This window comes from Salmo salar, chromosome 17, assembly GCF_965601325.2.
Source record: "Salmo salar chromosome 17, fSalSal1, whole genome shotgun sequence".
In the NCBI taxonomy this organism is placed as follows: domain Eukaryota; kingdom Metazoa; phylum Chordata; class Actinopteri; order Salmoniformes; family Salmonidae; genus Salmo; species Salmo salar.
Window position 1 is genome coordinate 262,274 of NC_138307.1, and position 14,484 is coordinate 276,757.

General features: G+C 47.7%; 1 protein-coding gene across 1 annotated transcript; it reads right to left on the reverse strand.

Annotated features, from left to right (window-relative positions):
- Positions 1–5,563: 5,563 nt before the first annotated feature.
- On the reverse strand, positions 5,564–6,496 carry LOC145861460 (ubl carboxyl-terminal hydrolase 18-like). Its single transcript, XM_082964374.1, has one exon. The coding sequence runs from the start codon at positions 6,494–6,496 to the stop codon at positions 5,564–5,566; it is 933 nt and encodes a 310-aa protein (XP_082820500.1).
- Between the last annotated feature and the right edge of the window lie 7,988 nt (positions 6,497–14,484).

Genomic DNA, 14,484 nt, shown 5'->3' on the forward strand with positions numbered 1-14,484 from the left:
AGAGAGAGAGAGAGAGAGAGAGAGAGAGAGAGAGAGAGAGAGAGAGAGAGAGAGAGAGAGAGAGAGAGAGAGAGAGAGAGAGAGAGAGAGAGAGGGTGGGAGGGAGTAAATTTGAGCCAGTCAATGTTAGACAACAGAGCTCCCATTGGATACATGAGGGTAGCTCCGCCCAGTGCATAGTCTCCGAATCGAAATGCGCTCAGTCTGTCAGTGACTGGGCATGGGTGAACATCTCCCGTGTGTGTGAAAGAGAAAGGGTGGGAGGGAAGAATAGCCCAAATTTGAGAGAGAGAAGCAACTGAGAGAGAGAGAGGGTGGGAGGGAATAATAGCCCGCATTTGAGAGAGAGAGAAACAACTGAGAGAGAGAGAGAGGGTGGGAGGGAATAATAGCCCGCATTTGAGAGAGAGAGAAACAACTGAGAGAGAGAGAGAGGGTGGGAGGGAATAATAGCCCGCATTTGAGAGAGAGAGAAACAACTGAGAGAGAGAGAGAGGGTGGGAGGGAATAATAGCCCGCATTTGAGAGAGAGAGAGAGGGAACTGAAAGAGAAACATAAAGGGTGGGAGGGAAGTATAGGCCGCATTTGACACATGAGGTGTGGTTGGATAGATGTAATCGTTCTCAGATGGACATTTGAACCAGGTTTGGAAACATGAGCCATGGCCCCGTTGGGCACATGAGGTGTTTTTGGATAGATGTAATCTTTCTCAGATGGACATTTGAACCAGGTTTGGAAACATGAGCCATGCTTAGATAGCTCAGCTGTAGCAGGGGTAATACAGTCATGCTCATATAACAGAGTCTTTGTGTGGTGTATCAGTCATGGTCCAATAACCAACCAGTGTTGAGTTACTCTGATTGCAGGTGATGTCACTACAGACTGTATGTAAACCCCCCTACATAAGGCATCTCCACTTTCTAGAGAGCTTGAGAGAGGTCTAACAGGCTCCCATTCTACCCACTAGACTACAGTGGGCCACCTGTTATTTAACGGCTGGTTCATATGAAGGAAACACAACAACCGTCTATAAGAGGTGATAGACATAGATAGATACTGAACATAGCGACCATGGCAGGTTTAACCACAAGATATATTGTGGCAGACCACCCTCCTTGGTATTACAAATCGGATTACAAAGATGTCTTCACTTGTAAAAGTACACAAGGACTGTTTGATAAAGTGGTCCACCTGATGATGTCTAAGCAACAGGCGCTTTCGGAGAGAGAGAAAAGGTACAAACCAAAAACAATCTACAAGATTATCAGGGATATGGTAATCAAGGACTCTAACACTATACAGGAACAACAACCATCGCGTTTGTTATTGCTTGCGCTGATGGACCTAGTGGACATTGAAAGTGGTACAGGCTTTGAGTCTATGTCAGCTGTAGACAAGGCTGGTGTCAAGCACGTGCTACTGGCACACGGCAACTACACAAACTTCTTTATACCGACTAAAGAACTGATAAGTCCCAAGGGTAAGAAGGTGATTCCAGTGGTCACACAGTACTCTGAAAAACACAACTTTGTCTACTGCGACAGCAACAGGTCCATGATTGGAACCTACACCGTTGGCATCCCCAAAAATGGGAAAGGCAAGGGGAGGTCATACTTCGTCCAAGAGGTACTATTTGTCCCCGGACCCGAGAGTCTCGACTTGCTGAAAACTGTCACTGGTAGCATGTTCGAATTTTGGGACTTGACCCTGGAGGTGCCCACTCACTCTACAGCACTCACCCCTTCCTTTCAACAGATTCAGCCTATCCAGTTGTTACGCACGGAGGACAACACAATGTCCGCCCAGGTTCTAGTCTCTCACATGGAAGAGATAGCCCCCATGTGCTGCGTACTAGGCACTGCTTCGGCTGACATGTTGAAGAAAAAGAAGGAGACAAGAGTTGATTGTTTCACGGAAAATGAAGTGATATGTGACCTAAATCACTTCCATTATGAGACCCATGGCCCTCGTACTGTCTACTTTAGAAGGAGCAGCAAGTTCCTGGATGGCAAGCGGGTGAACCTGGTACCTGTTGTCGTACTGAGAAAGAGCCAGGCTCTGGCTACTGAATTGTACGTGTCTACTACTGTGAGGTTTTGCAGGGCCGTGAAGCAATCATGCGTCAAGGGCAACGGTGAGCTGGTGAGCAATTGGAATGACACACTACAGGAGCTTGAGAGAGACACGTTTATCACTGGGGCCGAAATGTATCAGGAGATACACAATCCCGCATTGGCAGCGTTCATCAAGCGTGTGAATCCAACCAGCTGGTGCAATTACATACCAAAGCATGTGGAGAGTATGATTAGTGACCCTATCATGGTGGAAGTGGTAGAACTGGCCATTGTGTATATGGACTGTAAGATCCCCAATGCGTTTGCTGTGGCAGAGCTACTACACTGCCCACTTCAGAAGGTGAAAGACTACGTAATGTTCTGGAACATGTACTCCTCTGACAAGATCATTCACACAGCAGTAAAAAAGAAGCGTGCCGGTATGGTGGAGCAGCAGATGAGCAAGGACTGGTTAGAGTTGGCTCAAATTACGTGCAGATACATGCGACGGAAGTATGGTAGCGATGATGAAACTCCTGAAATGGCTTCAGCTCGTGAAGAGCTGTTTAAACCCCACACACCTGACAACGTAGCCAAAGCCCAAAGGACCTGGCACTCTCTGATCAAACACGATACAAGCAAGGTGAAGGACAAGGATTTGGTAAAGATGTATACCACTGCCAAGGTGCTATTTTTAAAACTCCGCACCTATCACAACAAATTAAAGAAATACCTGAAGGTAGGAGAGGGAGAGAGAGAGAGGTGCGATCCAGATAGCGAATCATCCTCACCACACTCTACCCAAGCGCAAGACCCTGATATGTCCTCTAAGAATCCGGCTCATGTTGACAAGCACAGCAAAGAGGAAACTGGGACTGGTGACAGTGAGAAGTCTGACACTTGTTACTCTATAGTCACACCTGAAACAATTCCCATTTCGACGTGGATCAAGAACCTTCCCACTCTGCTGCTGAGTGAACCTTGGTTGAAAGATGAAAGTCTCAGGAGAGACGCTGTTTGTACTCTCCTCGGATTGGATAACACCCTTTTGGACAAAAGACACAGGGACATCCTCGCAGATTGGGTCAGCAAAAACCAAACCATTGTAAATACACTTCAGAGCCACGGCTTGCAGGACAGACTCAGCAAAGCCCTGATTGATAGCTTAGAGTGTATGTCCACCAACAATTGGAGACGCAAGATATCAGTATCCTTCCAGGGTACCCTGTATCAACCCAGGGGTGATTCAGCTCAGCCTGTTGCAAACCTGTCCAGATCAATGAAGCATGGAGCCGAGAGAGCGAAACGAGATTCCGGTAGCACCCACATTGGCAAACGTGCTAAGAAGCAAAGACCTTTGCAGATGACCAAACCGGTAAATCGGGATCGATCGGCTTATAAGTCAAATAAGTCAGTGGGCAGAAAGTTATCATGGGGGCAGGGTTTCAAAAAATACTACGACTCACAAGTTCACAACCTGTCCCCCAGGTGCAGTGGTGATGATGACCACCCTTGGCTGAGCCAAGCAGAGGAAGCCACCAGCGAAGAGGAAGATTGTAATGTAGATGAGAGTAACATCCCCGGTGACGACTTGGAGGCTACAATGGGCTATGACAACAGCGAGGCCTTTGACGAATATGATTACAGTGACTCATTCATAAATGACCGATCTACTGGCAACGAACATAGCAGTGAAGAGGAAGAGGAGGATGATGCATTCTGTGCTCAGGTGAAAAGGAGGGTAAAATTGGCTAAGTCTAAAACCAAGAATGCTAAGTGGGGACATTGGCATAACAGCTGGTCACAATCAGAGTCCGAACAGGATGCCCATACCTCTACGACTAGCTGTAGTGGGTTGAGAGAGGAAAGGAGCATATATAAACGCACCCTGCTATCTGACTCGGAGGATTCTATAAGGCCAGATTGCAAGCGTGTCAAACTCACAAAACCCAAGCGCTTGCATCACAAGAGAGAATCTAAAAGGAGCAGGAGGGACAAGGGGTGTAAAGAGCCGGTTCTCAAGTTCGTAGGAAGGAAAGATAAAGTGTGTGCTAAAAAGAGACTGGACAAGTCTAACACAAGGTGTGAAACTGCAAAGACCAAGATACCAACCCACAATCGAGATGCACAACGATACAAAAACAATCTGTCCGATCCTGAAGAAGATGAGGACGACTACCAACGGGAGGGACCCGCTCAGCAAAGTATAAAAAGGGTACCTTGGTCCAAGTCAAAAAGCACTCGCTCTCCAGTTATCGATACAGACTCAGAGCAGGAGGACGTGTGCACACCTAACACAAGGTGTGAAACTGCAAAGACCAAGATACAAACCCACAATCGAGATTCACAACGATACAAAAACAATCTGTCCGATCCTGAAGAAGATGAGGACGACTACCAACGGGAGGGACCCGCTCAGCAAAGTATAAAAAGGGTACCTTGTTCCAAGTCAAAACGCACTCGCTCTCCAGTTATCGATACAGACTCAGAGCAGGAGGACGTGCGCACACCTAAGAAGATCCAAAAAAGCCCATTGGTCAATAGGCCCCGGGAGAACCTTGACAACCCAGGAGCCGAGAGGTCCCTAGTTCAGCAGGACGTTTCAAACCCCCAGCAACTTGTCAACCTCCCAGGTGTTACAGGTTCACATCGGAGGTCTGGTGTGTCACGAGACAAAGAACACAGATTACATGTAGATGAGGGGAAGGCAGCCAGTGTCACTGATCAAGCTGCCCGGCTAGCGGACACCACTCAACGCCAGTGTTCGGATCAGGAGGACCGCGGAGAGTATCACCATACCCATCCTTCTGAGCCTACATCCGCTGCCAAGTCAGAGTGCCAGTCAGAAGCGAACACGGGGTCTCAGTCCGAGAACGATTCCGAATTGGACTTCAATGCTCGACTGGAGAAAAACCCTGCAAGGGCAAGGTGTAGCGCATCTGCAACGTACTCTGGTGAAACTGAATATTTTGTTTCTATGTGATAACAGTTATGTCTTCCCATCTAATAAAGAAGCAGCCTGTACGTGGGCCGAAAAATGCTTACGTTATACGATATTTAGAGGGGCTGGCTAACAGTGTCTCTGTCTCACAGTTAGACGAACCGTGTACGTCTTCAGCAGTGCTGTCAGCTACGCATTCAACCTTGAGGTATAAAGCGGAGGAACCCAAGGTTGTTGTCAATACCCTGGATAGGTATCTTGTGATGAAATGATACCAATGTCTTTACTTTGATATGGAAATGTTTTAACCTGTGTGACTGCCCTATACCGAAATGTATACCCATCCTTGTATGAGATAATAAACGTGCGCTAAACACTGTACATGCATCAGGATCTGTTTGTGTGTTGTCTTTGCATCTGTCCTCACCTGCATGCATGTAATTATAGCCCTTCTATAATATAACACTGGACGCTTATAATTGTACTTGCATCGCACCTTTATTAGTTGATACAACAAGGAAATACAATGTACATACTGATATATAATATTACATATGTACAGATCCTTCATGTCACACAGTGGGGTAGCTGTTTATGGTACATGAGCATATAGGCTACGCCATCGTATAGCATAGATCCAGCTTCGTAAGTTGACTTGACATCTTCCCAAGAGCACACTCTGACATGAGAGTCGTCTGCGAGATACCAAATGTCGTTGTCGTCTCGCACATAAGCTGTGTAATGTCCACAGTAGTGAGTACCACGGTGGGCTACAACAGCGTACAGCGTGTATACAGTAGCTACCGGAGCTTCAGGTTCTTTCATGATATATTTCAGGTCCAGTGTCTCAGGGAAAGCAAACCTTGTGCCTGTCTTGACTATATCAGTGGTATCTCTGCCAATGTTCCTAACACGTTCGATCCTCATACACACAACCTGCGGCAATGTCACTACCTTGCTGGTGATTTCAATCTGAGTTCCTGTGTGGCATTGTGTACAACGGTAGTCACAGGTGGTGAACGTGTTGTCAGTGTACAATTTGATATAGTCCTGCAGCTCTGTGGGGAGATTATCGCCTATCAACACTGTGATCGTGTTGGACTTATTGAGTGTGGACTGGACTGTGTTACAACGGAGGCAGCGCACACGGTCCTCATTCTCAATGTCCCACAAAGAACCTATCCTCTTAGATATCCCACAGTCGTCTGCTAGAGCGTTGATGATGCACTTGAAGACCACGTCTGAGTCCTCCTGAACATCGAAGGGGGCTCCTCTGTACAATGTCATTGCGTACACTAGTGAGCTCGGATCACACGGGGACATGTTGCCTTTGGTCATATCGTAGATGAGACACTTCAGCCTCACTGCCACCGTATTAGGAGACCGGGGATCTTGATCATCGACCAGTCGAATGAGGTCCCGCAGCTCACGTGTCCAACACAGCACTTGGACAACGCTGTTGATGCTGCAGTAAGCCCCGTAATTGATCAAGCCGCGCATAGTGTAATGTGGGCCAGGGAGCTCAATCACCCTTGGCAGAACAACGACACAGATGCCTCCGTGACACAGTCGACAGCAGTTAAGGCTATCTAGTACTTTACGTAATTTAGTACTCGGTCACGCTGAATGTCGTCACGCCATTGAACAGCTCTCTGAGAGATAACACAGCAGACCCCTCCAGGCTCATTAGAACCATGAGTATTGTCATCTTGTAATAGTTGAGCGTGAACTCCTGCACGGGTCCCTGTCGCTTACACTTTGTGAACAATATGACTGGGGCCCATTTGGACTCGATCTGGGACACTAAGTCGTGTGTGAAACAGCTACCGTTGTCAGTCAGTAACTCTGTTGACCGGTCCAGTTGATCTATCCTGGCAATCCCAGAGAGGGCCGAGACGTTCAGAGTCACCTTTGTCAAACCCTGCGTACAATCTAATGTCGTCACTTCGAGTCTAGATGAGCCGAATATCTTCACCCTCATCCTTAGCACTATGTTCCTAACCAGTGTACTCAGCTTAGTGTCGCCTGGGCCTTCTGCTGTCTGGTTGCCTCTGTAAGGCTGAGGTTCTCCGTATACCAGCAGTTTGCCGCAGCTTCTATTACGAGCGTCTTCTTTCTCACCCAAGTATGTTAGCCAGTCTGGTATTTCGGATGTGTAATCTCTGAACGTGAAGTATCTACCGAGTAGAGTTAAGAGGTGTGGACTTGTCCTTTCTCCGTTATTGAATTGTCTCAACCACTCGATCGAGTCGGTCAGTACCTGCGAGGTAGACGTGCCGGTACTGAGATTACAAAGCCATTTGCACAGGTTCGAGTCGGGTAAGTGCTTTGCCACCATAGTAGCACAGAGACTGGTCAAGTTCTTACATTGGTCACTGAACATCGAGGACGATGGCTTGTTGAAGTTCCTGCTCAGATAAGGGACAATGTCGATCATCACAGCTCCTTTGCCGATAAGGATGTATCTCCATTCTGTCATGTGAGTAGGTAGCAACCTCGTATCTAGGGCCACCTTGAGCGTGAGAAAGACTTGTAGCAGAAAGGCGTATACCGAGTTAGGTGAGTCTGCGACAGTCCAGTTAAACACCTGCTTGCAGTCATCGAACAACTGAGCATATTGGAAGATGAACACATCCTTGCTCATAGAGCACTTACACAATCCATCTCTAGGACCAGCAAATATAAGAGGGTGCATTTGGGTCATGCTCTGTGACTGGATAACCACGCAGTCTTTGAAGCGTGCTATCTCCTTCTCGTTGGTACTCTTCAGAATGACCATGGTTGTGTTTATCTCGCCCTCGATCCTCTTGCCTCTCATACTCACCCTATCCTCTATGTCGTCACCGATATCCTGTGCTGGCTCTGTGGCCGGTATGCTGCTGGGTGGTTTCGGTGTACCCTCGCCACTAGCGTCAGTACTGGTCCCCTTGGACTGGCTAACAATGCGGTTGTCCACACTGGCTCCCACTTGGCCTTTGGTGAGCTCTAGAGCCGTGATCATCTTGCCTCTCATATTATTCACCCTACCCTGTGTAGCATCACCGATATCCTTGACTGTGGCCAGTGTGCTACGGGGTGGGTTTGATGCATCCTCGCCACTGGCTTCAATGATAGGCCCCTGGGACGGGCAGACAATGAGGTTGTTCACACTGGCTCCCGCTTGGCCTATGGTGAGGTCTAGAGCCTTGTTAGAGTTATCACCCACAGACACTATATTGCAATTGCCATTGTTGACTATCTCATCACCCAAATTGCTACAGCTCAAAATGTCTGCCAACGTAACACTCCATTCAAGGTTATTCAAATCCAGTAGCGATACATCCCTTGACACGTGCCCCTCATCAGGGGTGACTGAGTTTTCCATACCGTAAGCCTCCTTGGACTGGACGGGATGAAGTTCATCTGTCAGTTTGCGTGTCTGTTTCATATCTATTATGACGGAGGGGCGAGGATGAAGCTGCTGCTGTGGACAGTGTTGGTTCGAAGTACCCACGTCTGGACGGTCTACGTACACCCCGGGAGCCATCTTGGAAGGTCTGACCTCGGACTGATTGTCTGTTTCAGCAACCTTGCGTTTGCTATACTTGCTCTTGTATAGACATTCGAGCTCCGTGACCTTGCTCGAGTACCAACTGTACGGCTGGATAAGATCAGGAGCCAACCTGATAAGGTCTATTCCGTAGTACACTTTGTGATCGGACCCGATCACTGTAACCGGGAATCGTGTTGCCGATCTCTCTTCGACAAGTGTAGTAAGGTCCTTGGGGACACAGTCGTTGGCCACTATTATGTCGGTTGACCTATAGTTCCCTACCTGTACGGACAAGGGCATCTGTGTGGCCGGGGACTGAGCATCCTTGACATCTAGCGCCAAACACTGGTATCGTCTGAGATTAAGCAGTGTGGAAGGAGACCATCTCTCTTGAGGAAACAGAGTAATGCATAGCACTCCCATGTTGACAAAAGCTTTGTCCACTATCTTGGAGCCAATGGCAGAGAGTTTGTTGCGTATAGACCTTGCGCTGGGCCTTGTGTGTTTGTATTTAGCTTGGAGAAAGCTAGCGCTTATCGATCTCATGTAGCGTATGTCCAAATTCTCATCGTCGTCCGGTCTGTAAACCCCTACCATATCAGATAGATTGGCAGCGTATGTCATCTTACAATATTCTTGGTCCGAACCTTTGTATTGGAACAAGGGCGAGCGGCTGTGTAACTCCCACATCACACAGTACCAGCTGAATATGTCGCTCCCCGTTGCTGAGTTCAAGCACCACAGCACTTCGGGGGCCATGTTAGTGCGGTTGCCCCGAGGCTGATCTGGGGTAGAGAAGTTGCATGATGTGCCAAAGTCGCTGATCTTGAAAGCAAAGGGTATGTCCTTTCTATCAGGCTGGTGACAAACCAAGACGTTCCTGTGTGTGAAGTCCCTGTGCTGGATGGTTCTCGATCGCAAGTATTCAAGCCCTCGGAGAGTGTCCAGTTCTACCATGGGGACTACTGAGGGGTTTTGTATACGCCACATGAACTCCTGTAGCGAGAACAGTGCTCGTTCCATGACTATAACTGCTCTACCTCCCAATTGGTAGCCTGGCATGTCACACCAAAAGCCTCCGAAGGTGCGGAGGATGTTGGGGTGTTTTATTGACACGCCGATCATCACCTCCTCCACCTGCGAGGCAATGTGCGCATAGCGACTAAATTCATTGTCTATGAAAGGAACACTCCAGTCCACCATTTCCGGAAAAAGGTTGGTCTTTGCAACTAGGTGATCGTTAACTTTAACGGTCACCCCAAAGCCTCCTCGACCTAGCACCATGTCCGGTCTGGACACCAAGTCTTCTATGTCAAATTCACATTTCGACCCCGTCGGCCCTGATATGTTAGCGTAGATGCTCCAGCTACGGCCGATTTCGGTAGGGCTTAGAGGCTTGTACATTCGCCCAAATTTGTCTATAGTCACTTTGGCTGTCCTAGGCGTAGTTGTCTTGTAGCTCATATTCGAGCAGCCATCTATCACTGGATGTTCCTGCTGAGGCATTGCTTGGAGGTCCTCAAGTGTAGCACTCGCAAACGTCGGGAATATGGGCGTCCTGCGATTGTGGACTACGGTCTGTGTTTCCCTTATCAACTTGTTCAGCTCTGGAGAGTAAGGGGCACTCATACTGCATTGTATCACCCTGAACAATACGATTGAGTCGTATTTACTGCACACGGTCGCTGGTGCGGAGTCTCGTTTTATGTATACCACTATGCGATCCTTACCCTCTAGCTGAGGTTCGTCTGAGATGCTCACCACTCCGACAGTTGTGAGACTATGCTCTGTGATAACATTGTTGAGAACTGTTACCGTGTCCTCGTTCTGTCTGAAGGTGAAGTTGTCAGGGTTTACCCCAATCCACGCCAGCACGCTTTCAACATCGTTATAACACAAGGTCTTAACGTGAAACAAATTGTAACGCTCTACCAGTCCTAGCAACCTTTCGGCATTGCTTATGGTTTGGCGCCTTAGCTGGGCCATTTCCTTTCGATAGTCCTGACATCTATGACATAGGCTACTGATCTGTAACACATCAGGTGTAGTAAATAGGAGATGAACGGTTCAGCTCGTAGAGAGATCGTGTTCTCTGAACACGCTTCCGTATCACTGTTTGAGTGCCTGATCGTGGCAGGAGCGCCAGCTACGGGTCTGTTCCAAGACAGTGGGTTGAAGAATGGAGAAACTCTCCAGATGACATTGCAGGTCTTGAGAGATATGTGGAAGAGAGCAGATACCTTGTATATACCCAGAGGTGATGTGGAATCTCTCCATCACATGGAATGCTGTAGCACTGCGCGCAGCGGAGCACCTATCCCTGATCCGATATTATCAGAGCCTGGCAAATTCTCCAGATACTACATATATCTGTTGTTTCGTTACTGCATCACTTCAGCTGGCCCGACGACATACAACCAGCAGGGTATGATGAGTAACCGCATGAGCCGCATGGGTCTGTGTGAGCCCAAGATGAAAACATTTCCCTTAGGCGATATACCCAGGAGCTGGCTCCTGTCTACAGTGTCTACAAACCTCCCCTCAGCTCCACCTAGCCAAGAAGGAAGCTTCACGAATGGGTTCCCTCAGTACCTTCCCCAGCCGCAGCATTCACCTCAACCTCTAGAGAATCATCTGTATCCCCAGCAGCAACATCTTCAGGCTCGGCCACAGCAGCATGTCCGGCAGTATAATGGAGGGGTTGACTGTACCAATCCACAGGAGCAACGCCTCGCTTTGCAATGCACCGCCAAACAGTTATATCCAGCTCTGACTGAGCACCAAGCTAGTGATTCCTCCGATAGGAAGCCCATGAGGGGTCCAAGTACTAAGCCTAAACCAAAGAATCTGTTTAGCAATGGGTGTTATGACTCAAACGTTGACAGTGAGGAGGAGTATTGAGTGTGTGAGTGTGAGTAGACCACGTAACCATAGTACCGGTCCTTAGTATATATATATATACACCTTTATGACACAACGCAGCCTCTACAAGGCACTGAATGTAATAGCAAATATTGTATAATATCACTCCCTGAGCTAACCTGGTTGAATAAACAGTCATTGTTATATGTAATATCAAACAGTCTACAATAGCAGTCCCCGAGTTAGAATGGTTGGAGACACGGCCCGTGTTTGGAGGATATTGTTTCTTTAAGAACACTAACAGTGGGGCTGATGACCTCAGTGAGGCTAATCACCACAGATTGCAATGGTAGCAGCAGCAGCATCCACTAGACCAGATGCGATGGCCTGTGCGAGTGAGGTGATACCGATGGAGAGACAGAACACAGAGTACGACACGTCAAGCATCGAGGCTGCCGCTGGTCCCACCGGTGCCACCCGGCGCAGTGGCGACATGGTGTGTGGTGTGTGTTTGGAGGTGGTGCTTGAAAAAGGCAATCCGAGGGAGCGCAGATTCGGAATTCTGCCCAACTGCAGCCACTGTTATTGCCTGGAGTGTATCCGCACGTGGAGAACGGTGACATCTCACCATATCAAAACCGTTAAATTGTGCCCGGAGTGCCGAACTAGGTCGCACTTTTTCATCCCGAGTGATCAATGGGTCGAAGATAAAGAGGACAAGCTGAAACTGATACAGACTTACAAAGATTTCCTTGCAAGTAAACCGTGTCGATACTATGATCGAGGTCCTGGTACTTGCCACTTTGGCTCAAAGTGCTTCTACAAACACCACTCGCAGTGGGGAGTCCAGCTCCAGAGTATACATCCCACGTGGACTATGGTGTGGCCAGAGAGCGATTACACATGGCCATTGACATCTGAGACCCAACAAGAGGAGACCGGGTACCCGTTTTACCTGAATCAAATGTTGCTCATGTTGCTGGCTGATGACAATTGAACTTCTTCTGCCTATTAAACGGCTGAGTTTAGAGCTACATCTATTATCCTCCACACAAAGTCACAACCTAGGGCTGAACTGACTATATTTGTAATATTTGTAATAGAGTTATGTTGTCATATATTGTACATGCAAGGTTCTGTGTTATAATAATATCAGGTTGTCTCTGTTTGATACTAATTGCTATTTCGTATACCTTGGATGATGTTTATTGTGTTGATGTATCATTATTACAAAATAAAGTCCGGACATTGACAAAGTGTTCGACTATGCTTTCTTTATTTTAACATCACAGCACAAGGACAAGTTCACACATACATTCACACATACACCAGAGTGCGGCGACATTTGTAAGCGTTCTTGAAAGAGGTAGCTCCGGACCCAGGGTAGCCGATTCTGCTTAAGTCGGCTCGATATCCTTTGGCTCGATAGCTGCAGTTTCCAGGGGTGGACCTGCTGGTATCTGGAGACTCTGCGTTCCCGTTACGGATCCTGTGCACCGGTCTAAACCAGACTCGTCCCTCTTGTCTCCCTTTCCTTGCTCTCATAGGGACACCCAGTCGATCCTTAACCGAGACACCCAGTCGATCCTTAACCGAGACACGTTCCTTGCAATTGGAGACACTTGGGGTTGTGCTTTGGGGAGAACAGTTGAAACTTAGGTTCTTGACTCCCACTCGATCCCTTATTGATAGGGTCTTTATCTTGCACGACAAGTTGTCGACTTCCAAGGGTCGTCTTTTCCTTGGGGCAGATGGAGTGCATTGCCTCCGATCTACAAATTGTTTCTTCGCCAACACCTTTCGTAGCGTATTGCACAGGTTCCGATGTTGTGTAGCGAAAGATGCTCCGTAATCATCCATCAGTTCTCTGTGTGAGATGGCTAGAAACCTATCCAAGGTGACATGCTTGAAGTTGTCACTGTGACAACATTGGTCCCATTCTGTCAGATAGGACTGTACAGCCATGTCTTGCAGATGTGGCTATTGTGTAGGAACCTATGTTGAGATGTGTACAATGTTAAATACAAACTATCTTTGGGGTAGGTAGCCTTTATACACTTTCACTACATTGTCCTGGTTGGAGACATCCGCCACGGTTGACCACAGTAGCCCCGGTCAGAGTGCTTAGACACTTAGGTGATTCGACCCAATCGGATGTCTTAGACCTGGCTGCTGAGTCAGCCCTGATCGGATATTACAGATCCCATAGACACCTCATGGGTAGGACACTTCAGCCCTGGTTGGTGATATGAGCCGTGATCCTTGATGTATTCTCCATCTGATAGACCTTGGTGAAATAATATATATATACAGTCACATAGGGCAGATACACTTACACATCTCCACAGCTCAGAGAGACACCAGAGTAGATCAACAACATGGAGCTGACTAATAAATTCAAAATGGCCAACTACCTCATGAGAAACAAAGACATGTTCCAGAAGCTGGTTGCCACAATACAAGACCACAGAAACACCCCTCTAGAAGGTACACAAAGAGAATCACTACGCATTATGCTTAGGAGGAATAAGTCAGACAACTTTGTGAAATATCCCGAGACTCTGATGAATAAAATGTACTCCTACTTGGGCAATGAGGTTGCCTGGACTCTTATCGTGGACACACTCCGAAAGCACCATGTTGAATTCAGAGTCACTGACATCGAAGCGCACGGCCTTGAAGGGCTGGCTAAGCATGATATGTATTGTGATTCGAACCTACGTTCAACATTGGAAACCACACTGGTCAACCTCAGTCACGCTGATGTGAACCGAGTGAAACTGTTGCTGTCATGGGAGATTGTCAAGGGGTACAATCGTATTCCCTATGGTGTCATTGAGATGAAAGATATTTACGACCTAGTAGATAGTATTTACTCTACCCACTTTCAACACGCAGTCTATGTGATGACTCTGATCCTGACACATATAGAGCAATTGGACCTTGTCATGGAACTAACCTCGGCGTCAACTGAAAAGAGGCAAAGGACCAGAGTGGCCAGAACCCAAAGTGATGCCCGGTGACAACAGATTGTACGGCTCTCCGCAGCACAGAAAGGTGTTATCTGTATCATGTCAATGTATATGTAACCCAT